We start from the raw sequence: 24,626 nt of genomic DNA on the forward strand, positions 1-24,626 counted from the left end.
TAGGAGATTTCGTTAACATTTAAATATCAACACAAAGAGAACATTTTTATCTTTTTTATTATATTTATATCTTATAAACACTCAAATGTTTTTTTTCAAGTATATATATTACAGTGTAACATGTTATAACGAAAATGCATTTGACAAAAGCATCATTATCTTATCGCAATAAAACAACATTTATGTCACTGCTTTGTTTTTCCCAGTATAAGAGTGTTCCTTGTCTATGTATTAGACAGATAGTCAGGTCAGCAGCCTGGTTCACGCTGGTGACCCCCCTCATGCACCCAGGAGTCTGGGAAACTTCACCTGAGGACAGCTTATGAAGTGTGTGTAGACCCAAGCAGAGAATCACCCTGTCTGGGTCTCTCTCAAACTAACGGACACCCAGTAACAATTGCAGACATTTGCGTGGGCTTATCAAGTATTCCAAAGTAACTTTTATAAATACAAAAATCCCATCTGTGCTTGATCGGTTAAGCGTACACGGAGCAAGGACACTGGCTGGTCTTGAACACAGGAAGGGAAGAGATGCTATTGGACGAGAGAGAAGGGACCTCTGCTGTTGTATCAGTGTTAGTGATCTGGTGAACAGGAAGTGGATATTAAGAGGGTCAGGTCTGGACAAGCAGGAATGATGATCGACCTAAGCCTGGAATAGTCTGGTACTATCTTCCCAACTAAAGCAAATATACTGTATACATTAGAGAACTACACTAAAATAAGCACAATATTTAGGAATAAGAAATTCCACGGTGAGATAGCATATTTTCCCTTTGTCCAATGACAACATATTAGAGAACAAAATAAGAGATAGCGAGATATCTCTTTACCTCAACCACAACACCACCATAACATAACATACGTTCTACACTGCTGAAGAGAGTAGGTAGTCGCCTTAACATGAATGTAGTCTGTAACAGAACAGCCCTTAGCCTCTCTGGACACGTTACAGGAGCCGGGGGTGTGTGTTTGAGGTCACACGACACACAGCCTCTCTCATCCCTTTGTTTGACCTCTAACCTAGCCAACCCACAAGCAGGGCCTCCATTTTGTTTTATTGCAGCATAAACACAAGCGGGTATTACTGTACAACAGGTCCTTTGAAACGTGCCTGGTTATCTGTGGATGAAACGGCAATGATGTGCCGTTAGTGTTTGTTCTGTGCTTACAGAACAATACCTATATACAAACATCCCTTTATATGATGCCGTGCACATTGCTCCTAATAAATATCACGGGTATATTGTACACTTCCTGTCCTAGCGGTACGTCTAGTTACACAACGAGAACGATCTCGGAGAACCGACGGAATCAGAGGTCGGTGCATGTGACCGGGGTGAGCCCGTGAATCAGTAAGGTGGGGCCTAAGCCCTGAGTCATCGCATCCAGCTGAGCCAGGTACTGCTGCGATTGGCTGGACAGCGTGGGTGGGCGTGGCAGATACAGGAAGCGCACGGCAGCCTGGGAGCTGTAGTCCATCAGCAGGCGGTTGACGGCGGACAGGAAACGCTCCGAGAGAACGGGGGCCGTCTTGGAGGGGTCGTCGTCGGGCTCGGGTCGCCGGCCGCACAGCTGCGCCACGGCATCCCAGGGGACGATCTTAATGGAGGCTCGGATGCGCAGCATTCCCAGCAGCTCTCTGAAGGTCTCCTCCTTCGCCACCCAGCCCTGATCGCCAGACTCGGCCTCCACGCACAGGAAGATCCTCATCCTGGCCCGGCGCCACCTGGTTGCCATGTTGAGGACACAGGCCATCTGGAGCAGGAACAGGCTGCCCACGTCCACCAGGGCGCCGTGGCCCGGGCTCAGCAGGTCCAGGGGCCACACGTCGATGGTCCTCTCCGCCCCCTCCGTGCGACTCTCCCGCCCCTCGCCCTCCAGCTGGAAGAAGTAGCGGCCCAGGCAAACGTTCTTGTTCATCTTGATGGCGTCGGAGACGATGCCCACGTACTCGTCGGCGCTCAGCCAGCGAGGACTCTCCATGTGGCGCACGGGGGGGAAGTGGGCCTGGAGGGAGGGGAGGTCCACGCCAAAGTTGTCGCCTTCGGCGGAGGGGCCCAGCGAGGACTTGCAGAACGCTGGGTCATGCAGGAAGTAGTCCTCCGGGGAGCAGTTGTCGTAGAAACCCAGGACCAGGGTGTTGGGCTTCATGCCTCCTTCAGGGATGAAGGTGAGACACATCGCGTGTTAAAAAGATATAAGGTGTCGTTCAAAACTCAAATTAAAGTGCAGATATAAAGTGTATGGAGTCAGGCGGGACTGTGTCTCACCCAGTCCGGTGATGCGTAGCAGGTGCTGAGTGCCCTGCCTGACAGACAGGGACAGGGTGAGGTCTACGAAGGCCTTCACCCCCAGCTTGTCCACCAGGCTCAGCCAGAAGTTATACTGCTGCTGCACGGGGTCAGAGGGCAGCGAGTCTGTAACCAAGACAACACACTGTCACGGCAACCATCGAGATTTAAAAAAAAAATTATAAAGAAAAGGCCTCTAATGTACAACACGGTTGTGACGTGCTGAAAAAACGACTTGTTAACTGATTTTAAAAACATAAGGAGTGATAGAAACGGCCACCTAGGTCTCCCAGCTGAACGTGGCCCAAAACAAACAGCCCTCCCTTCTTCAGCTGGTTGACGAAGTTGATGAGCTGGCAGGAGGAGCGAGGGTTGGCCACCATAAGCAGCACCTGCGGCCTCCAGAACTTCACGTGGTCCTTCCTCACGTCCAGCATCAGGAGGTACTTACGCACCTGCGGGCAGGTGAGAGGGGAGACGCTGAACACTGTCTCTAGGACGGCAGCAGGCCTGTGTGCAGGTTGGTGCGTGTGGGTGTAAACACGTGTACGTGTGTGACCATATTTGTGTGTATATACTGTATATGTGTGTGTGTGAGAGTGTGTATATATGTGTGTGTGTGTGTGTGTGTGCACATGTGTGTGTGTAAGCATATGTGTGTGTATGAGTGTGTGTGTATGTGTGTGAGCATGTGTGTGTACATACCGTGTGTGTGTGAGTGTGTGTGTACGTGTGTGAGCATGTGTGAGCATGTGTGTGTGTATACTGTATGTGTGTGTGTGTCCAGACCTGGTGGAAGATGAGCGCCTGGCTGATGTAGCCCCAGCTACTGGTGGGAGAGCGGTAGTGCAGGAACAGCAGCAGCAGCAGCAGCAGAGCCACACTGGCAGACGAGTACACAGGGTTGATGACGAACATCATCACCAGGCAGCTGACGATGCCCAGGAGACAGCTGTGCCAGGAGAACACCTGGAACGTGGGCCTGGCACACACACACAGGCACACACACACAGGCACACACACACAGGCACACACACACAGGCACACACACACAGGCACACACACAGGCACACACACACACACACACACAGGCACACACACACATATAGGCACACACACACACACATATAGGCACACACACACACAGGCACACACACACACAGGCACACACACACAGGCACACACACACAGGCACACACGCATACATACACACACATACACACAGACCTGTGACAGGCGGAGATTCACTGTCCCTAATAGTTTCAGAAGCAGGATGATAATGGATGTGTGGATGATGTCAGAACAGGAAGTGACAGTGGATGATGTCAGAACAGGAAGTGACGGTACCTGAAGTTGGGTGCGGAGGCCCACTCCAGCGCCAGACAGGCCAGGTCCACGGCGGCGTATGCCAACAGATAGAACACAGTCACCAGGCCTGCGATGGTGTTGAGCTGCCCAGCAAACACCACACACTGCCACACACACACACACACACACACACACACACGCAGAGAACACTGTGTGACACTGCCTGGAGAACCCAACACTTCCTGTACTTATCCTTACTTATCCTGTACTTATTTGGGTCAGATGGCTGAGCGGTTAGAGAGTGGGGCTATTAATCAGAGGGTTGCGGGATCAATTCCCGGCCGTGCCAAATGACGTTGTGTCTTTGGGCAAGGCGCTTCACCCTACTTGCCTCAGGGAGAATGTCCCTGAACTTACTTTAAGTCGCTCTGGATAAGAGCGTCTGCTAAATGACTACATGTAAATGTTATCCACACTCCTCTCACCTGAGCCAGGCCCCAGGTGTACACGACCGCCACCCACGGGTTCCCCGAGCGGGACGTAATGGCCGCTGGGGCCAGAGGCAAACCTACGAGGACCATAACACAGAGTCATTAACCATCAACGTCAAACGAACAAAGTTCCTGATTCGCGCTTCTGCTTCAGACCGCATGTGGGCCTCGGCCCTTCTGCCTGACAGGCACGTTCCCTCTCTCACCAAACAGCTGGTCCAGCGCCAGGGCGTGCAGGATCCTGGAGGCTCCGATCAGAGAGCTCATGGCAGCTGACAGGGAGGCACAGTACACCCCGATGGTGACGAAGGGGGGCCAAACGTTGATGCGCTGGAAGAACCCGTAGTCCTGAACCAGGAGGGCCCTGAGCAGGGCACACACACGGGACCGCGGGTTCGATATCCGTCACATAAAACACAGAAGGGTGAATATGTGTCGGCAACGTGGCAACCCCCCCCCCCCCTCCCTCCCCCCCCCCCCCCCCCCCGCAGGAGAGGGGAGGCTCACCTGTCACAGGTGGAGCTGACGAGGAGGAAGAGGAGGAGGTAGATGATGAAGGTGTAAAGGACGGCTGCGATGGTGCCTCTGGGGATCGACACGCTGGGGTTTTTCAGCTCGCCTGCGGAGAACGTCACAAACAGACGGAAGAGTTGTGGGGTGAAAATAATTTTCTGCGAAGACGATCAACAAAGTATGAAAGCTATGAACAGTCTGCTTGTCTGTCCATCCATCCATATACCCATCTATACGTCTAACTATCCATCCATCCATATACCCATCTATACGTCTAACTATCCATCCATCCATATATCCATCCATCCATATACCCATCTATACGTCTAACTATCCATCCATCCATATATCCATCCATCCATATACCCATCCATCCATGTCCCTAGTTCTGGTCGTGTTATTACTGCTTCCTCAGTACCTGACATGTTAGCCCCTGCCATGATCCCGGTGCAGCTGGTGAACATGACAGCGAACACACTGGCGAACGACATCACCTTGTTGGTGCTGTAGTCCAGTGTGTAACCAGCTGAGGAAGAAGAGCAGAGAACGGAACAACGGTGATACTGTAAATAAACCGTAAAACCCTCAACTTCAACCTCTGTGTAGTTTCACTTCCCCCCCACTAACCTCTGAGCCAGACTGGTGGAGCACGGAGATAGCTCTGTGCTATTTCTATGAATTGATGCACAAGGCAAGCGCTAAGACTTTAGCTTTTCTACACGTTATTTCAGAAAACAGTTGCACCATACGCTAACACGCTAACACGCTAACACGCTAACAGAACCTCTTTTCTCCTGTCATTCTCTTGGTCACAAGAAATTCACATCAGGAGCATCGATGGTCAGAATAGAGTGACGGTATCAAAGTCCAGAGCTGTGAAAACATTGATCTGTCCACAGCGCGACATCTCAAACAGTTGTAGAGCATGGAGACGAATATCGCACATGCTGATCAAGAGATTCAAATCCCCCCCCGCCTCTCAGACTGAACCCCGACACTCACAGTTCAGGTTGTTTCTGAGCGTGGTGGCGTTGAAGCCCGTGTAGCTGACGTTGTAGAAGTGGGTCTGGTTGCCGGGGCCACGGTGGGCGATGACGAAGTCTTGGGGCGACACGATCAGGGGGCTGATGAGGATGGACACCACGGTGACGGTCACCAGCAGCAGGATGAGGAAGGCGGTGCGGGCGTAGATGTGCGCCCCCACCAGACACACCAACAGGCAGAGGAGCAGGATGGCGGAGGAGTAAAGCACCGTGAACCAGTAACCCTGAGGCAGGACGCGCAATACCGCCGTCTCCAACAACGCTGCCAGGGTGACAAGCCACATCGACAAGGAGAGCAACTTAGTATAAGTTATTATGTGTATCATGTGTATTTACAGGTTTAGTATACTATATTGAATACTGTATATTATTGTATATTAGGAGGTTTACTATATTTGAGCTTATCATGGATGTAATCTATGTTCTGTGTACTTATCAATAAAAGACTTGAACTTGAACTTTAAGGCTGGTTCGAACCCCCAGGAAAGTGGATACGTGGTGGGAAGTTGTTAAGGGGGTTGGGACAAGTGACATCAACAGGGAGAGCAACTTTTAAGACACATTCATACTCCCCACTAAGGTATTTTGATGCTGGGAAGTTGTTAAAGGGGTAAAACAAGTCACATGACATACCTGGGTCTCGACCAAATACATCCAGGATGGCCTCGACTAGCCCCAGCACGTATACCCCACAGGCACACACCTTAGCCAGGAAGAACATGAGGCCGATGCTGCCTCCAAACTCAGGGCCCAATGATCGGCTTATCATGACTGGTTCATGTATGTCAAGGAGCTTCAGATGTATCTACAGAGTACAGTAAACTGGACACATCTGTTGTCAATATTTCGTGAAGATCTAAATTGGCTGGACCAAATCGGGTCACATCAGAGAGAGAAAAATGCCCTTATAAGTCTTCAGAAAAAGGAGGAAAGCACTTTGACATTTTTCAAACATCAGCAACACCAATTACATTTCAGGCTCGCAACATGACACTTCCAGAGTTATGGTGGTCACAGTGCCTGAGCGAGTCCCTGAGCGAGTGCCTCTGGGTGGGGAGGATACAGTAGGCGCCCCCTCCCTGCACCGCCCCGTTGGTGGAGATGGCACAGATGGACAGGATGGTGAGAGAGATGATGGTGTAGGCCACCACCAGCATCAACAGACCCTGCAACAGGCCTGCATGACCAACAACAAACCCTGGAGGAAAACACATCAATTAGACCTCCATACTGCTCACGTCACTTTGTCAATCAGACCCTCAGATAGTTTCATGTACAGTAGTATTAGACGGCATACATTTAGCTGATAGTTGCCTGAGAGTAGTAAACAAATTTACCACAAAGTAACCACCTCTCAGCTACCAGGCACGGTGCAACAATAATAATATCTCGACTACAGTGCAACGATAACAGTTCAGCTACAGTATTACACAGCAATTACAACAATACTAGTACAATACAATACTATAACACTAATAGGCTTTGAGTACGAGAAAGGCGCATTACAAATACAATTTATTATTATTCATCATTAATACACTCACCCGTTCGTAGAAAGAGTACGATGCTGAACATGGAGAGGATGGTAGGAACCATCACTCCAAAGAAGGTGTTCAGCTTCCTGGGAGAGTCACTGTGAGCCGGTGCCTCTCCCATGGTCTCGGAGCCCAAGCCACAAAAAGTGGAGCTGACCGGAAGACCACACACCCCATGTGAGATGAGGGGTGTGTGTTCGGACATCTCACTGTTGTCTTCTGAAACGTCCTTTGTGGTTCATGTAAGCCTGTTGAGGAGATACGTTGTTCGGTATTCGTTTTCAAATTCTTTCACGTTTAAATTCTAATCGCAAATGTATGTTAACACATGACGTTCACTCAAAGGCATACTTTTCACACCTTGTTAAAAGCATACTTCACTGCATGACTGTAACTAGACTACTAACCCTTCCTGCACAAATTAGCTACAGTTTAGGCAGTATTAAAATCAATAACCTACGGTCCACGCACTGCTTACAGTGTGTAGCACTAGACGGCGACTATGGATACGCAAAGGTTACAAGTCGAGTTCCTAGATATCTAGTCAGTTTGATGCTTGTTTAAGGTAACGCGCATTTTAGTATACTATAGTGAGCCATCCCGAAAAGGGAAGTAGTTAGCCTTCTTCCTCAGCTATCGCACGCCAGATGGTACAGCATCTAATCCGCTACATTTGAATGTGCGTTATGTACGTTATTGACGTGTGAATTTTAGTTATGAATTGCGCAGACATACCAAATAAATAGCTCACCTTTTGAGCTTGGGCAGTTGGGTCTGACAGCGAAATCCTGGGCGATCAGCACTTCCGCTTGTTAAAGTTCTCTTCATATGCAAGGTTTCGGCGAGTTTTCCCTGGGGCACAACGTGCAGTGTCGGCGTAGCTTCAAAATGTATCTCTAAACAGTCTGGTGGTTTCAAGTGATTCGGCTAGTCAGTAAATACACTCCCCGTTCGGACATTGAACTACGTTTGTCAATGATGCTCGCATCCCTAATTCTAGGGTTCATTCACTTGCTATTTGTTCGGAGTTGGTCACGGGACAGTAAAATGTGTTCATGTGACTCAGAAGAGGGGAAGGGTAAAAATACCACAAATACGTGTTGATAAACGAAGAAGGGTGGGTCTGTTGCTAGGAAGCTATGGACGCTAAAAGTCATTAGTCTGTTGAGTGTGAGAAAAAAACATATTCATATAATATTCTTAATATTCTGTTGAAGGTCCATTCAATAAGAAAGATTATTTCGCAGACAATACAAGTGTGCCGATTTTTTTTATATATATGAGGATTACAGAGGAGGTTAGAAGGACAAAACAATGTTAAAAATGTTCAAATATTATTGTTGTTTACAGAATAACTGGTTTATTAATACTGTGGATATATTAACTTTACAGTAAATGGTCAACCAATGTTAGTAGGGTTTTAACCTGGCAAATACATAACACAGTAGGCTAAACTGCTGAACTTATTAACTACATCCTTTCCTGGTCTGAACACAATGAAGGTAATGATAATGCATTTACTACCATACACTTTTATCCCAAGCAATTTACAGTACAGGGGGATTTGACCCTGTAACCTCTTAATCTGCAGTCAAATGCTCAAACCACTGGGCAGTACCTTCCCTGTTATGGTCCAACATTCTAGTACTAGACCTACCTCACAATCAGCAGTTTACTTTCACCATGCACAAATACATTTACATTACATTTAGTCAGTTAGCAGACGCTCTTATCCAGAGCGACTTACAGTAAGTACAGGGACATTCCCCCCGAGGCAAGTAGGGTGAAGTGCCTTGCCCCATTTTGCAGAGCCGGGAATCGAACCGGTAACCTTCAGATTACTAGCCCGACTCCCTAACCGCTCAGCCATCTGACTCCCAAATACAAATATCATCAACACCATCTTATACCACTCACACCAGAACAAAAAAAGGAAAACGTAAGAAAACATCTTCACTTGGCAGATGCTATTATCAAAAATGAGAGAGATTTGACTGATTCTATATCTGCAGTCGAATGCTTTGCCCCTGAGCTAGCACCTATACACCACCCAAATAAAATCACAACCTTGACATTCCACCATCAATATCAGCAGGCGGCAATGTTGCTTTTTTCATAACTGAGGATGCGGACGTTAAATATAATGTTCTTAATAAAAAGTGTGTGTGTGTGGAGGGGGGGGGAACATGTTACTTTCAAACTATCAAAAAGCAGATGGGACATGTTACAGGAGTCCATGTACACTGACGTCTACCCCCCCTGGACATCAGCCCAGTCAAGTGGAGTCCATGGACTGAGAGTTGAGATGAGGCCAGGTGTAGGAGGGTCCAGGCTGTAGGAGGGAGAGCGAGGGGTGGGCGGCGGGGGGCTCAGGGGTATGGGTCAGCCTGTGTTTCTTCAGTTGGCCCAGCTCCCTGAAGCAGCACCCACACTGGGCACAGCGGTAGGGCCTCTCCCCCGTGTGGATGCGCTGGTGCTTGTGCAAGCTGTCCAGGTGGCGGAAGCGCTTCTCGCAGTAGCGGCAGGGGTACGGGCGCTCGCCCGTGTGGATGCGCTGGTGCGTCTTCAGGCAGTAAAACCGGCGGAAGCCGCGCCCGCATACGTTGCAGCGGTGGACCTTGTCAGAGGTCTCTCTCTCCAGCTGCACGGGGCCCATGTAGCCAGGGTCGACCACAGGCATGGGGGCGAAGCTCATCAGACCGCCCTCCGCCTCGGTGTCGTCGATGGGGACGGTGATCTGCGCTGGGTGTTGGTCTTGGGGCTCTGGGTTGTGGGGGTCCAGGGCAGCGGTGTCAGAGTCGTCTTCGATCTTCACTGTTCCTTGTTTGAGCTCCTCGTCATCCAGGACCTGGATGAGGTCCAGCTCCTTCTCGTGACCGGCGGGGGGGTTCATCTCAAACTCAAACGTGGGGATTTCCTCTGGGACTTCAGAAGCTTTCGTTTCTTCCTCAACCCCCAGTGGTTTTTGTCCATAATTGTCCCCTTCATGTACTGAGACTTTGTACTCTGAAAAAATAGTGTTGTTAGTCTTAACGATCCCTGGCAGAGATAAAACAGCACTAACCAACATGTAGGACCACGTCTCGTGTTCTCACATGGCAAATATTGTTTATCATCATTTAAATTACCTTTTTCTGCGATCCCATCATCTGCAATGTAAAACTGACTTTCCGTATCTTCGCCTGACTTTTGGGACGGGGTTTCAAGTTCAAACTGTGGGGCTTTCGACGACCGTGAGAAGTTCGAGGTAGAAGCTACCGAGACAGGTAACCGCATTCGTCGGAAGCTGGATCCGCTTATGCTCTTCGGCCATTCATGCTGTACGGTTGGCAAACAAAGTCCTACACTCGGGAGTGACTTTGAAAATTGAGATCTCGTGGATGAAGCCCGAAACGACTTTTGCGCTCGTGGTGCGCCTCTAAGCAGGTTGCGTGAATTCCCCGAGCCGGGGGATGAGACGGACTCAACGGAACCCAAACATTCAGCATTTGATCGAGACTGATTGTGATCGAGAAGTAAACACTGTTTTATGTTTTTCTCGGCTGCTGTCATGTAGTAACGTACAGCCTTCAATTCACTCTCGGATATTTCTAGTCTCTCTTTCAAACTTTGATTCTCACGATGAGACTCGGCTGCGGCTGTTTTGGCTGCGGCCAGTTTGAGTCCAACAACTTTTGATGTTTCTTTCAAAACGGTTTCTACTGCACACCTAACAGCCTGGTCGATTGTTGAAGCAAGTTCATACTTAAGGAAAGAGACGTTTGCGTCTATGGTTAGACTCATTCTGAACTGGCGTAGTGGGGCTGGAGTCGAGTGAGATAAATCCGAAACAAAGCTGAATCAGTTGGCCCGGCGGACCGACACTTTTGTTTAGCTTAGATAGACTAGGCGTCTGAAACACACATATCTTACGAATGTTTACAAATTATATAGTTCCATGACTTCGAAATGAACCTACGACTGAATATTAGCCCGCTAGCAACTAGCGATCATGGCCAACACAATTTACGATTTGTTTTGGAGATGTATTTCCCTTTCCGCATGACGATGCAGCGTCGCCAGGTTATGACGTCATGTTAATCTTCAGCAATGTGGGCCTTGTAGTTTCTTTGACCATATAAGGAATTCCCCAAAACTGTCGTGATCGTCTGCGATTCATTAAAGATCTCGTAAACAATGGAGTCGTACGACACCATTTTAACTAGCCACACTACAGACGCCGTTGCTGATGATTTCCTCCTTGGCCGTAACCCAGTCCTGCCCACTCTCCTACACAATCAAGAAACCGTTCCACCTTAATTTACTGAACTGTAACCCAGGCGCCTCCCAAGCCAAGCCCCAAACTCACACCACATCCATAACATTTGATAACAACCAGCATCCACGAGCAAAAACTCCAGTTATCATGTTATACTTTCACCCCGTGTCATGTGAGGACAGTCTGACTACATTTCCTTGTGCCTTTTCTTCATCTAAGAACCAAGTAATCTACAGACTAAACTAGCTCCAAGGTTGTGACGTGACATCAACTGTAATAGACTGACACCTACAGGTAGAGCAGGGGAATTTTTAGGAAATGGTTTTCAGACGTGATCCCACAGAGGATAAATCTTGGCACAAACACCAATTTTTTTATGATAAATGTTCATAGTGCTTATTAGGTTTGAAGTAACATTCTGTTTAATGTATTTTGGTTGCCAGTTTACAATGTACAACGGGGACATTGCAAGTGGTGACCCAAATGATCACATCACGCTGCCTGTAATTCTGCCAATAAAAGTAAAAATCGAATTACAGAATTTTGACGGGCAGAAAAAGAAAATATTTTTTTTGTCTGGTGATGGGGCTTTAGATGGTTGCGCTTTTGGAACCAACCCAATTTTTAACGCGTAGTTTTTTTTTTTTGCATGGGTGGCGATGGGACTGCGTACGTGCATCGTTGCGGTTTGTGGTGAATATATGCTCCTTGTGTCCATCTCTTTGCTCAAGCCTTTGCTGTTGCTAGGCAACCTATCCTCACTTACTACAGTCGCTTATGGAGTCTGCAGAGGGCCAGTGCAGGTGGGATGTACCAATGTGTAGCTTAGAGGGGGGGAGGGAGGGGGGTAGCATGGGCCTGTGTATGATATTGCAATCTCTCAGGCTCAGAATCTTGCGTCTGGAAGCCCATTTTACCTCTTTGTCTGTGTATTGCAGACGTGTTCAGGTGGAACATCAAATTTGAACAGTTATCGGATTCCAGTAGCACTGCCTTCAGTAAATACAACACAGTCCTTGAAATGTGTTTGTTTGCTTCATCGCAGAGCTGAATCATGTCACAACCAGGACAACTTTGCCAACAAATAACTTTTTCTCTCTCTCCCTTTACTGACCCGTAGGTAGAGGTTATCGGGAATTCCATATTTCTTTATCACACATCCGATTAGTCTGAACTGTCTCACTAAGCAAACTCAATCTGGTCAAATATAGCTATACATTTCTGGGACTAATGTGTGTGGTTTGTGTAACTACACACTGTAAGGTGCAGGATGGCCCCAGTTATCCCTGGACAGGAAGTGGCCTATCTTATCCGGTCATATGACTGAAATTAAAAGTTGTGGAACAACCAGAAAAAGCAAAGTAGTCTCTGAGTGTTCCTGCTCCACTAATTAAATCTGAACCCCTGGGTGTGATAATCTCCAGGGGTATTAATGCTTCGCCGTGCGGCCTACTCTGCAGTCTTAATTACACAAGCACAATCAAAGCTCAGAAGATAGAAATATGGATGAACCAGGTCCTCTTGAATTCACTCCAATTGGCTTCTGTGTTTTGGGGGCGCTCAGTTGACATTTGCCTTGTAAGATAGACATGGTCTTATCCTATCTGTGAACCTGCAGAGCCTTAGGGGGATGAGGGCTCACCTACAGACCTGTCTACATGCTTGTGCACATAGTCCGCATGCTGATGCTTTCTAAATCTGCAGTGGATGGAGAACTACTGTTCTGCTAGACATCAGAGGGGGCGTTGTAAAATGGTACAGTCTCCATGAAATGGGTGTGGTTGAATCGTGCTTATGAGATCTAACGTTTAGGAAGCGCAAACCGGGTGATTTGATCCGAATTTGTTATAGCACGTATTGGTACATTGCTTATTTAAATATTACTAAAAAATACAACGTGTAAACAATAGGCTATTGTTGCATGTTCTTGGTTATAGATGTATCGATGGGCGCGTTTTCTGCTCCTCCGGCAAGATAGCCTAGTAGCTTTTTGATATTCTTTTTATTTTTCTCTCAAGAGCTCAAGCCCCAGTGCTTTGCAATTTATTCAATAATTCATTTTTTGACGAAGAGGCGACCGTCATTACGAAGTGAGGGAGTGAGGGAGAGAGGGAGGAGGAAGAGCTCCGTGAACAAGGGAGGAAGGAAACAAGGACACCACATACAGAGTAATTCGGAGACAGAACATTTGTGTTAATTTCACAGGGTTCAATGCATGTTCTTTGGCGCGTGTAAAGACTGCAATTGTGTTCCACCACCTTAGACAAAGATGTTTTTGTGCTGAAGGTCTCGGGCGTAGAGTCAAATCATTCCGAAGAGGAAACGGGAACACGAGCAGATTTCATCTTTTCAAGAGGTCCAATCAAACGGAGATATGGTTTCTCTGTATAACGCTGTAATGTTAATTTGACGTTTCTGGCAACGTTGGAGATTCACCGAGCAACAGTCGACAACAGAAGAACCAGGGTGGATAGTAAAATTTATCTTCGTATTTTTGTCACAATATTTTTTTTTATTGACTACGAGGGACCTTAAACCACTCCTGGCTTTTTTTGAAACATTGTTTCCAGAATTTACTCGACAATAACCAGAAACCATCATCGGAAACATTAACAAACAGGTAGCCATCCATTATAAAATGCTGTCACAAATATTGGATGTAAGATGGCTGGATGATGTAGACTAGCCTACCAGCGATGGCCCTCTTCATGACTAGGCTCATCATTTCGATGAAATTAATTTCCACCCTTAATTGTGATTATTGGAATATGGATGTGTAGAAAGGACACAAACGTCTCAATTGAACCCCCTTCCTAGTATCTTTTTGCACACGAAAGCCATAGCATACATTCATGCGGCTCCTTCCCATTTTGCGTTTGCATAGCGGCTTGGAAATATTACGGTTGCTAGGGCCGGTGTCATTTAACGCAAATGCCCGGGCTTCAATGAAATAATTATGTTTGTAGCCAAGGACTTCGATGTATTAACCATCAAACATGCATACGGTAGTCGCTATCTCTACTTGCTACATTAGGCCATATTCTTGGAGGCAGCTACAGTATGCTTTCACTGCTGCGAGGGAGGAGCAGGATCAGTCAAAACTGCGCCTCGAGGCCCATAGACCACCTACAGAGCAGCTTTTAGCCCAACAATGCTGTAGTCTGACCCCTTAAAATTACATTTGATGCTAGCAGTTTGGTATCTTTTCAATACATCTTGTTACGAGACAACGACGCAACTGATGCATGTTTCATTTCAGTATCCAGACCTGGTCAGCCATGAAATGTCAACCGAACCCCCCAGCGGTGGTTTACTGTGTGAACGTGAGGGGTGGGGCCACTTTGTCATTTTGCATCATTTTGCTATGAGAATCTAGGCTTTGACCCATAACCTACAATTTGTAGCTTGATTTAGCTATTTTAGCTATATGTGCATGTCCTATTCAGTTTATATATATGCTATATAAAGGTTACATATAGATATGTAAGGACATTGTGTAATGTTTTACATCCAAATGTTACAGTCTCACATTCAGCCGGAAGGTTTGTCTGCCATATTCCTGACTCTTTAGGGTTGGGGTAGGAAGCCATGATTAGACACCATCGGGGATGAGGGGAAAGTGGGGCAATATTTGAATGAATCTTGCCCAAAATGCCATGCCTATTCTTCCTGTGTTACCCATGTTGCTAACCAGCCTGTTAGAACAAACCTGTGGACGTGAGGACAGCCAGAGGCCCACACCCAGATACTTCAAAGCTGGTCCCTGTTGTGCTCTGTGGTGATGGTGATGGTGCCTCGTGCTGTTGTTAGTGTGGTCACCTGGGAGAGGATTGGGGTATTTTTGTCCCCCTGGTGAGGAAGGTGTCCCATGTTCCCCACCCCCACCCCAGTCAAAGCTTTATTGGCTAAACAAGCCACAGTGCTAGGAGACTAGGAACCACTAATTTCTCCCCGTTGCCTTCCATTAGTGCTGTGTGATCCATCTGGTTGGAGATTCCCTCAGGGAACAATGACCTAGCTAATTGCTCTCTCCCTAGTAGATGTGATGTGCGTATTCCTGTTTCTTCATGCAAAGGCCTTGCGATGTTGGTTAACACAGAGGCACGGGGATTAAAACAAATAATATGGAAAATATCTAGATAAGACTAGTGCATCTAGGTTAGAGTGTTGTTGGGGTTAGGCCTGTTCCTCCAGGGCTAGTGCTCAGACCAAGCCATGTTATGTATGCAAATGTAGCGTGCAATGCAGAGGATAGTGTTCTGGTGCGGGATGTATTTGAATAGGAACACAAACCCATGCAAATCCCAGGGAACCTCCCGGTTCTGAGAGATGGTTTAGTATGAAACCGTTCTGAGAGATGGTTTAGTATGAAACCGCTCTTTCTGGGAGGTGGAGGTGGAGGGGCTGGTTGGTTGATTTATCCAAGAGTTCATCCACATCAGATCAAAGTCACTATCACCCTGAAATGGCAGGAATAATACACATTTTACATCATTTTTTAGATGACAAGCTAATTTATCTTGTGTAGTTTTAGGTAAATCTCCCACATACAGTATAATGATCAGTCTCCCTAATTAACACTGAATTCTGCTCTCTGTAATCCTAATCTTGTTTCTCTGCATATCTTGTTCATAGATAGCAAGGCCCATTAAATGGCACTCTCCCTCCTCAGATTAAACCAGATTACAGATTATTTTCATCAGTTAAACCAGACAAGGCCGCCCTGCCACAAACAAACAGATTATACCCTCAAGCTTTTTATCATTGAGCACCCTTTCCTGCTAACCCTAGAAAACAAGAGATTAACGATCAAATCGGAAGTTAATTTATGGATTATCTAGCCTCGTATTGGTGATAGTATTTCTTGGTGCAATGTGTAGTCATTTTGAAGATGTAGAACAGCCAGATACAAGATAACATCATGTCACAATCTCAAAACTAGAAGACGTCCGGGGCGACCTGTAGGCTCACCGTATTAGTGGAAACAGAAAGTGGAGTAGAAGATCAAGGGATCTTCCAGCAATATTTCTAACAGTACGTCTAAACGAAGACGTTTTTGCAGGAAGGTGTGTCTGACGCGGGTGTAGTACCCCACAAGGAGGCCTGAGGAGGCCTAGGCCCCCTCATTTACAAGTCCGCCCCCCCCCCCCCCCCCCCCGATTTCTGTTTGCTTATATATACTTTATTAGTGTATATATATATATATATATTCGGTGGTGTTGTTTTCGTGGCTCCCTCATTTTAAGAGGGGACCCCCCAAAATATAAACCTGGCTCCGCCCCTTGTGTCTGATATGTCTACCTCGTCTCCTCCAGGTGACTGAGAGCTACATTTGCCGGCCAGGGACCGATCCAAGATGAGCGAGCTGGAGCAGTTACGCCAGGAGGCAGAGCAGCTGCGGAACCAGATCAGAGTGAGTCTGGAGGGTGGAGGAGGAGGTGGAGTGAGTCTGGAGGGTGGAGGAGGAGGTTGAGTGAGTCTGGAGGGTGGAGGACGAGGTGGAGGGAGTCTGGAGAGTGGAGGAGGAGGTGGAGGGAGTCTGGAGGGTGGAGGAGGAGGTTGAGTGAGTCTGGAGGGTGGAGGACGAGGTGGAGGGAGTCTGGAGGGTGGAGGAGGAGGTGGAGGGAGTCTGGAGGGTGGAGGAGGAGGTTGAGTGAGTCTGGAGGGTGGAGGACAAGGTGGAGGGAGTCTGGAAGGTGGAGGAGGAGGTGGAGTGAGTCTGGAGGGTGGAGGAGGAGGTGGAGTGATTCTGGAGGGTGGAGGAGGAGGTGGAGTGAGTCTGGAGGGTGGAGGAGGAGGTAGAGTGAGTCTGGAGGGTGGAGGAGGCAGTGGAGGTGGCAATGGTGGAGGTTCACCTTAAAGAGTACACAGGCGGGGAAAATACAAAATTTAAATTTAATTTTAAGGTTTTAAATGACAGTCATATATTTTCGTAGTACTATATCTTGTTCAACACAATTGGAAATGTACTTAACATTGTAATGATGTTGCATGCTCACGCTCTTATTGACAACTTCAATATATGTAAGTACTGTATGTTTGTACTTATACTTTGTAAGTAGACTCTAAGTAGAACTTTTTTTTTCTTGGGTAGAGTGTTTATCATAGACCTGGCATCTACATAGACCTAGATTAAGTCTTGAGTCAAGATGGAGTCTACCATAGACCTGGTATCTGGAGACTACATAGACCTGATCTACACTAGACCCTGTGTCTATATCTAGACCCGGTATCTGTCTGTCTAGACCCAGTGTCTACGCAGACAGAGCCCCCCCTGGTGACTACCTAGATGCTGGGTTAGTGTAAAGTGTGTTGGAAGGGAACACATTCAGCAGATCCTCCTGCTCATTCTACTCTCTCCTCTTCAGGACGCCAGGAAAGCATGTGGAGACTCGACCCTGACACAAGTAAGCATCGTCCGTTCCCAAGACAACAAGACAACACATCTTCATAACGGCATGATTGGTTACAAAACAAATCAAAACAAAAATATATATCCTATATTTAGATATTATACATATCCAAACCTAGTCCCCAATTCATCAACAACTCCTAATACTGAGTAGTGGTTTCAGGGCTGTGAGTGCGTAGAAGGGCGTTCTTCTTATCCCAGATCCTGTGATCTCCTCACCTGGGATCTGCTCACTTTTGTGTGGCTGCGGTGTGTGTGTGTGCGGTGTGTGTGTGTGTGTTTACGGTGTGTGTATGGTGTGTGTTGCTGCTGTGTGTGTGTGTGCGGTGTGTGTTGCTGCTGTGTGTGTGTATGGTGTGTGTTGCTGCTGTGTGTGTGTGCGGTGTGTGTGTGCGGTGTGTGTTGCTGCTGTGTGTGTGTGTGGTGTGTGTTGCTGCTGTGTGTGTGTATGGTGTGTGTTGCTGCTGTGTGTGTGTGCGGTGTGTGTTGCTGCTGTGTGTGTGTGCGGTGTGTGTTGCTGCTGTGTGTGTGTGCGGTGTGTGTTGCTGCTGTGTGTGTGTGTGTACGGTGTGTGTGTGTGCGGTGTGTGTTGCTGCTGTGTGTGTGTGCGGTGTGTGTTGCTGCTGTGTGTGTGTGTGTGTGTGTGTGTGGTGTGTGTTGCTGTGTGTGTGTGTGTGTGTGTGTGTGTGTGTGTGTGTGTGTGTGTGTGTGTGTGTTGCTGTGTGTGTGTGTGTGTGTGTGTGTGTGTGTTGCTGCTGCTGCTGCTGTGTGTGTGTGTGTGTGTGTGTGTGTGTGTGTTGCTGCTGCTGCTGTGTGTGTGTGTGTGTGTGTGTGTGTGTGTGTGTGTGTGTGTGTGTGTGTGTGTGTGTGTGTTGCTGCTGCTGCTGCTGTGTGTGTGTGTGTGTGTGTGTGTGTGTGGTGTGTGTTGCTGTGTGTGTGTGTGTGTGTGTGTGTGTGTGTGTGTGTGTGTGTGTGTGTGTGTGTGTGTGTGTGTGTGTGTGTGTAGATCACGGCGGCTCTGGACCCTGTGGGGAGGATTCAGATGAGGACGAGGCGTACCCTTCGCGGGCACCTGGCCAAGATCTACGCCATGCACTGGGGCACTGACTCACGGTGGGTCCAGGCCAGGTTCAGCCCCACTGGACAGTGTGTGTGTGTTTCACCCCATCACATACGTATACATGTAGGGAGTCAGTTGGCTGAGTGGTTAGGGAATCTGGCTAGTAATCAGAAGGTTGCCGGTTCGATTCCCGGCCATGCTAAATGACTTTGTGTCCTTGGGCAAGGCACTTCATCCTACTTGCCTCGGGGGAATGTCCCTGCACTTACTGTAAGTCGCTCTGGATAAGAGCGTCTGCTAAATGACTAAATGTAAATGTACATGCACATATCTTCGACAAGAGACCCAATAAATGACAATATGTAAGGTCCGGGCCTTTCCTACTTAGGACATTGTCTTAAGTAGGAAAGGTCTAGACCATAAATTAATTGGTTAGTTTTCGTTAAGTTTGGTGTTGTTCGGCCCGTATTGATCCTTGTCCTGGTCCAACAGTCCTCCATGAGTAGGATTGATCTTGATGATTTTCCAACATTCATGTCAGCGGAGATTCATGACAGAATCACTGATCTGTCCTGTGGACCCTCTCCTGTGTTTGTAGACTGCTGGTCAGCGCTTCTCAGGATGGAAAACTCATCATCTGGGACAGCTACACCACCAACAAGGTAATAACACACACACACAGACACACACGCCCCCCCCCCCCCCCCCCCAAAGTAATATTTAGTAATTTTTTGCAGACGCTCTTATCCAGAGCTTGTATAATATATGAGCTTGTGCCCCCAGATGCATGCCATCCCCCTGCGCTCCTCCTGGGTCATGACCTGTGCGTACGCCCCCTCTGGGAACTATGTGGCCTGTGGGGGCCTGGACAACATCTGCTCCATCTACTGCCTGAAGACACGCGAGGGGAACGTCCGAGTCAGCAGGGAGCTGCCCGGGCACACAGGTAGGCAGAGCAGCACTCACTAATCACGTCAAACCACCTCAGAGAACGTTAACGACACACCTGGATCGTCGACAAGTTTATTTTTGAGGGCTTGCGTTGCTTATGAGCCATGGCTCCTGTAGTGTAAGCTGATGTGATATACATAGATGTGTGTGTGTTCAGCGCTGTGCCAGGTGTGTGTGTGTGTTTTCAGGCCCCAGAGCGATCCTCAAGTCCCCGATCCCTAATCACAGGAAGAATTAAAACTCACATGATTAATTAGTCATAGGTCAACAAAAATATAACGAGCGTAGAAGTCAGCTGGAAGCTGGTTTATCCCCCAGCTGTGTTAACGAGCCGGGAGGGGGGGGGACTCCCAGAGTCCCTCCAGCCAGACTGGGCCTGAACCCCGCGTCCTAACCCCACGTCCTAACCCCGCGTCCTAACCCTGTGTCCTAACCCTGCATCCTAACCCTGCATCCTAACCCTGCGTCCTAACCCTGCGTCCTAACCCTGCGTCCTAACCCTGCGTCCTAACCCTGCGTCCTAACCCTGTGTCCTAACCCTGCATGCTAACCCTGCATCCTAACCCTGCGTCCTAACCCTGCGTCCTAACCCTGCGTCCTAACCCTGCGTCCTAACCTTGCATCCTAACCCTGCGTCCTAACCCTGCGTCCTAACCCTGCATCCTAACCCTGCGTCCTAACCCCGCGTCCTAACCCCGCGTCCTAACCCCGCGTCCTAACCCTGCGTCCTAACCCTGCATCCTAACCCTGCGTCCTAACCCTGCGTCCTAACCCTGCGTCCTAACCCTGCATCCTAACCCCGCGTCCTAACCCCGCGTCCTAACCCCGCGTCCTAACCCTGTGTCCTAACCGTGTCCTAACCCTCTCCTCTTCCAGGTTACCTGTCTTGCTGTCGCTTCATCGATGACAATCAAATCATCACCAGTTCAGGAGACACTACCTGGTGAGTCCTGGATGAACGCAGAACAGATGAAGTTTAACGAGGGGGTGGCCACCACGGGTAACGTTTCCTGTTGTCTCCCCCAGTGCATTGTGGGACATCGAGACGAGCCAGCAGACCACGGTGTTCTCGGGTCACAGCGGTGATGTCATGAGCCTGTCCCTGTCCCCGGACTTCCGCACCTTCGTGTCGGGCGCGTGCGACGCCTCCATCAAGCTGTGGGACATCAGGGACAGCATGTGCAGACAGACGTTCACTGGACACGAGTCCGACATCAACGCTGTCTGCGTGAGTGCTCAGCCGCAGAGACAGAGAGAGAGAGACAGAGAGAGAGAGACAGAGAGAGAGAGACAGAGAGAGAGAGACAGAGAGAGACAGAGAGAGACAGAGAGAGAGACAGAGAGAGACAGAGAGAGACACAGAGAGACACAGAGAGAGACAGAGAGAGACAGAGAGACAGACAGAGAAAGACAGAGAGAGACAGAGAGAGAGACAGAGAGAGAGACAGAGAGAGAGACAGAGAGAGAGACAGAGAGAGAGACAGAGAGAGAGACAGAGAGAGAGACAGAGAGAGACAGAGAGAGACAGACAGACAGACAGAGAGACAGACAGAGAAAGAAAGAGAAAGAGAGAGGTCCATTTTGAAAACGTTCCGTGTCAGTTTTTCTGTGTGTTCTGGTTGTGAATCTACCCTCCCTCCCCTCCCCTCCCTCCTCAGTTCTTCCCCAACGGGAGCGCGTTCGCCACGGGCTCCGACGACGCCACCTGCCGTCTGTTCGATCTGCGCGCCGACCAGGAGCTCAGCCTCTACTCCCACGACAACATCATCTGTGGGATAACATCCGTGGCCTTCTCCCGCTCCGGCCGCCTGCTGCTGGCCGGATACGACGACTTCAACTGCAACATCTGGGACGCCATGAAGGGGGATCGAGCAGGTGAGGGGGGTGGGGGGGGGGGGGTAGGGAGGGGGGTGAGGGCGAGGGAGGGTGAGGATGGGGGGGAGGGCGAAGGAGGAGGGGGGGGGTGAGGATGGGGGGGTGATGGCTGAGGAGGAGGGGGGGTGAGGATGGGGGGATGAGGATGGAGGGGGGGAGGAGGGGGAGGGGCAGATGAGGGAGGGGAGGATGGGGGGGTGAGGATGGAGGGGGGGAGGAGGGGGAGGGGCAGATGAGGGAGGGGAGGTTGCTTCTGTAGCACTTTCTGGCTACAGTAAGTGAAATGGGTCAGTCATCTCTGGACCTGATGACTAGAGGGAGATGTCCAGGACTGAGATGTGAAAGCAGAGATGTGATCAGTGGCGTGGTGGTTATAGAGACCAGGAACCAGGGGTGCTGTAATGACCCCAGGAACCAGGGGTGCTGTAATGACACCAGGAAGCAGTGGTGCTGTAATGACACCAGGAACCAGGGGTGCTGTAATGACACCAGGAAGCAGTGGTGCTGTAATGACACCAGGAACCAGGGGTGCTGTAAGGAAACCAGGAACCAGGGGTGCTGTAATGACACCAGGAACCAGGGGTGCTGTAATGACCCCAGGAACCAGGGGTGCTGTAATGACACCAGGAACCAGGGGTGCTGTAAGGAAACCAGGAACCAGGGGTGCTGTAATGACACCAGGAACCAGGGGTGCTGTAATGACACCAGGAACCAGGGGTGCTGTAAGGAAACCAGGAACCAGGGGTGCTGTAATGACACCAGGAACCAGGGGTGCTGTAATGACACCAGGAACCAGGGGTGCTGTAATGACCCCAGGAACCAGGGGTGCTGTAATGACACCAGGAAGCAGGGGTGCTGTAAGGAAACCAGGAACCAGGGGTGCTGTAATGACACCAGGAAGCAGGGGTGCTGTAATGACACCAGGAAGCAGGGGTGCTGTAATGAGACTGTGTCTGTCTCCAGGTGTGCTGGCCGGTCACGACAACCGTGTGAGCTGTCTGGGGGTGACGGATGATGGCATGGCAGTCTCCACCGGCTCCTGGGATAGCTTCCTCAAGATCTGGAACTGACGAGCTTCATGACGCGCACACTCACTCACACACACGCACGCACGCACACTCAGACACACACACACACACACAGACCATACACAACTATTCACATCTCACACTTTGGTACACATAGTTTGCACACTGTATTCACACTGTTCGTAAGATTTACACACACACACACACACACAAATTGAAACATTTTACTGTACATAATATATATATCGCCAATTAGATATGAGTTTACACAAATACACACACGCCACATCACATTGTATGCAGGAAGAGTTCACTAGAATACAAAACGTCCCAGATTAACCTACAACCCAGAGTTACACACACGTCATTGGAATCACAGCGTGACCAAACTCACATATGCTCAACTAAAACATATTCAAATGACACGTATTATCTCATTTCTTTTGTTGCTAAATACATGTATGCCCACACACACACACCTACACACAAACACTCTTCCTGAGAAGATTTGATCCCTGAGCTAAGCGGGAGAAGTTATTGGACTATCCTGTTGGTTTACTGAAGTCCCAAATCTCCTTTTGCCTTCGTTCTGTAACCATGCTCGTCATTTGAGTCAGTGCAGACATGAAAGAGCCCGCCACTCTGCAATCTGAAAATAGAACCCATATGGGAGGGTAGAGAACCGGCAGAATGGATCGACTTTAAAGAGACACAGTTAAAAGAATATTAAGATAAACCATCAATTTAAAAACGTTTCTTCTGGCTCAAACTAAATGCTATCATGTAGTTACTGTTTTTATAGATATTTACCCCCACATATATAAGTAAATATATGATAGTTTTGGTTTTGATGTTTTTGTTGTATTAATTTTTTACGCCTATTTTATTCATGTTTTCCCTGTGTGCCTCAGATACACTTTAAGGATAATTATTAGAGAATAATGATGAAATTAAAACTAAATGAAATCAATAAAATGAGAGACTCATAAGGTGAACGAGAAAAAAAGAAACTGATAATTTAGAGACAACTCTCAAATACGCAGGGGGCAATATTCATACTTTTGACTTTGTCAATATATTATGTCAACTTTATGATAGTAAACATTGTACATACTATTAATAAATACATCTAGCCTCTCCTGCCAGATTTTGCTGGGTGTGTTTCTTGTTCTGGACTTTTAGGTTTTCATGTTTGGTGTTTGCGTTATTTACACACAATGTGCGGTGGATCAAATTAACATCTGACTGACATCTGAAGATGAAATCAATGTTTTATTTTTTTTTACTCCAAACAATTCTCCATTAAGACTTTACACTTGTTCATTCAACACAAGCTTTTTCAAACTTTAATGTTTATCAGTCCATGAAATACAATCTAAAGTTAACCCTTCAAAAACAAACACTAAACATACAGTGTAAAGATGTTTCATTTTTCAAAAAACAAGAGATTATTGAAAAAGGATCAGTATAGAGATTATAGACTTGCCATCAGTCTTACCCACTCTCTGATCGGTCTCGGTTCCAACAGCAATCATCTGGATTACAAAACGATTAATACGTTCATACATCTATTCATTCCACAAGGAGACTTCCATGAAGTGCCTCAATCCTGTTCCCATACTGGCAATGATCTAAATCATTCATTTATTGATGTTCATACTTCATCAAAGGCAATTACTGGGATGAAGTTATGGATGCAGAAACCAAACAAGCATCATGAGTGAAGAGTTACTATGGAGACAATGTGGATCAGAAGGTATATATTTTCCTGTGATCGAGACAAAAAACAAAAAAACTGAGATTAAGCTAAAATACAGATTATGGTTATATCTTGTCTCACGACGGACGAACAAACCAT

At 47.9% G+C, this 24,626-nt stretch overlaps 3 protein-coding genes across 3 annotated transcripts; 1 reads left to right on the top strand and 2 right to left on the bottom strand.

Moving 5' to 3' along the window:
- Positions 1-45: 45 nt before the first annotated feature.
- Positions 46-8,135, bottom strand: slc12a9 (solute carrier family 12 member 9). Its single transcript, XM_067257017.1, has 14 exons — positions 7,936-8,135; positions 7,194-7,432; positions 6,713-6,847; positions 6,283-6,420; positions 5,609-5,911; positions 5,025-5,132; positions 4,601-4,712; positions 4,300-4,457; positions 4,088-4,170; positions 3,642-3,766; positions 3,084-3,276; positions 2,575-2,749; positions 2,274-2,420; positions 46-2,159 (listed from the first exon to the last, which is right to left on the bottom strand). The coding sequence occupies exons 2-14, from the start codon at positions 7,387-7,389 to the stop codon at positions 1,315-1,317; spliced, it is 2,718 nt and encodes a 905-aa protein (XP_067113118.1). The 5' UTR covers positions 7,390-7,432; positions 7,936-8,135; the 3' UTR covers positions 46-1,314.
- A 316-nt stretch (positions 8,136-8,451) lies between these two features.
- Positions 8,452-11,634, bottom strand: LOC136963182 (uncharacterized). The gene is made up of 2 exons (XM_067257223.1): positions 10,313-11,634; positions 8,452-10,190 (listed from the first exon to the last, which is right to left on the bottom strand). The coding sequence occupies exons 1-2, from the start codon at positions 10,965-10,967 to the stop codon at positions 9,460-9,462; spliced, it is 1,386 nt and encodes a 461-aa protein (XP_067113324.1). The 5' UTR covers positions 10,968-11,634; the 3' UTR covers positions 8,452-9,459.
- A 1,612-nt stretch (positions 11,635-13,246) lies between these two features.
- gnb2 (guanine nucleotide binding protein (G protein), beta polypeptide 2) lies at positions 13,247-23,913 on the top strand. The gene is made up of 10 exons (XM_067257040.1): positions 13,247-14,062; positions 16,758-16,855; positions 17,811-17,849; positions 18,861-18,967; positions 19,513-19,576; positions 19,698-19,860; positions 20,742-20,808; positions 20,892-21,093; positions 21,524-21,740; positions 22,704-23,913. Exons 2-10 carry the CDS (start codon positions 16,799-16,801, stop codon positions 22,808-22,810), a joined length of 1,023 nt encoding a protein of 340 aa, XP_067113141.1. The 5' UTR covers positions 13,247-14,062; positions 16,758-16,798; the 3' UTR covers positions 22,811-23,913.
- Positions 23,914-24,626: the final 713 nt, after the last annotated feature.

The sequence above is a fragment of the Osmerus mordax genome, chromosome 19 (assembly GCF_038355195.1).
Source record: "Osmerus mordax isolate fOsmMor3 chromosome 19, fOsmMor3.pri, whole genome shotgun sequence".
NCBI lineage: Eukaryota > Metazoa > Chordata > Actinopteri > Osmeriformes > Osmeridae > Osmerus > Osmerus mordax.

Bases quoted from the DNA above. Each gene is read 5' to 3' on its own strand.
- slc12a9 (XM_067257017.1), bottom strand. From the start codon at position 7,389: ATGTCCGAACACACACCCCTCATCTCACATGGGGTGTGTGGTCTTCCG. The intron at 5,912-6,282 runs GTATGTCATGTG...TCACCCTGGCAG, and splicing joins TGTATTTGGTCGAGACCCAG to CGTTGTTGGAGACGGCGGTA. The intron at 2,421-2,574 runs GTGGCCGTTTCT...TCTTGGTTACAG, and splicing joins CGTTCAGCTGGGAGACCTAG to ACTCGCTGCCCTCTGACCCC.
- LOC136963182 (XM_067257223.1), bottom strand. From the start codon at position 10,967: ATGAGTCTAACCATAGACGCAAACGTCTCTTTCCTTAAGTATGAACTT. The intron at 10,191-10,312 runs GTAATTTAAATG...CTATTTTTTCAG, and splicing joins TGATGGGATCGCAGAAAAAG to AGTACAAAGTCTCAGTACAT.
- gnb2 (XM_067257040.1), top strand. From the start codon at position 16,799: ATGAGCGAGCTGGAGCAGTTACGCCAGGAGGCAGAGCAGCTGCGGAAC. The intron at 19,861-20,741 runs GTAGGCAGAGCA...CTCCTCTTCCAG, and splicing joins GGAGCTGCCCGGGCACACAG to GTTACCTGTCTTGCTGTCGC. The intron at 21,094-21,523 runs GTGAGTGCTCAG...CTCCCTCCTCAG, and splicing joins CCGACATCAACGCTGTCTGC to TTCTTCCCCAACGGGAGCGC.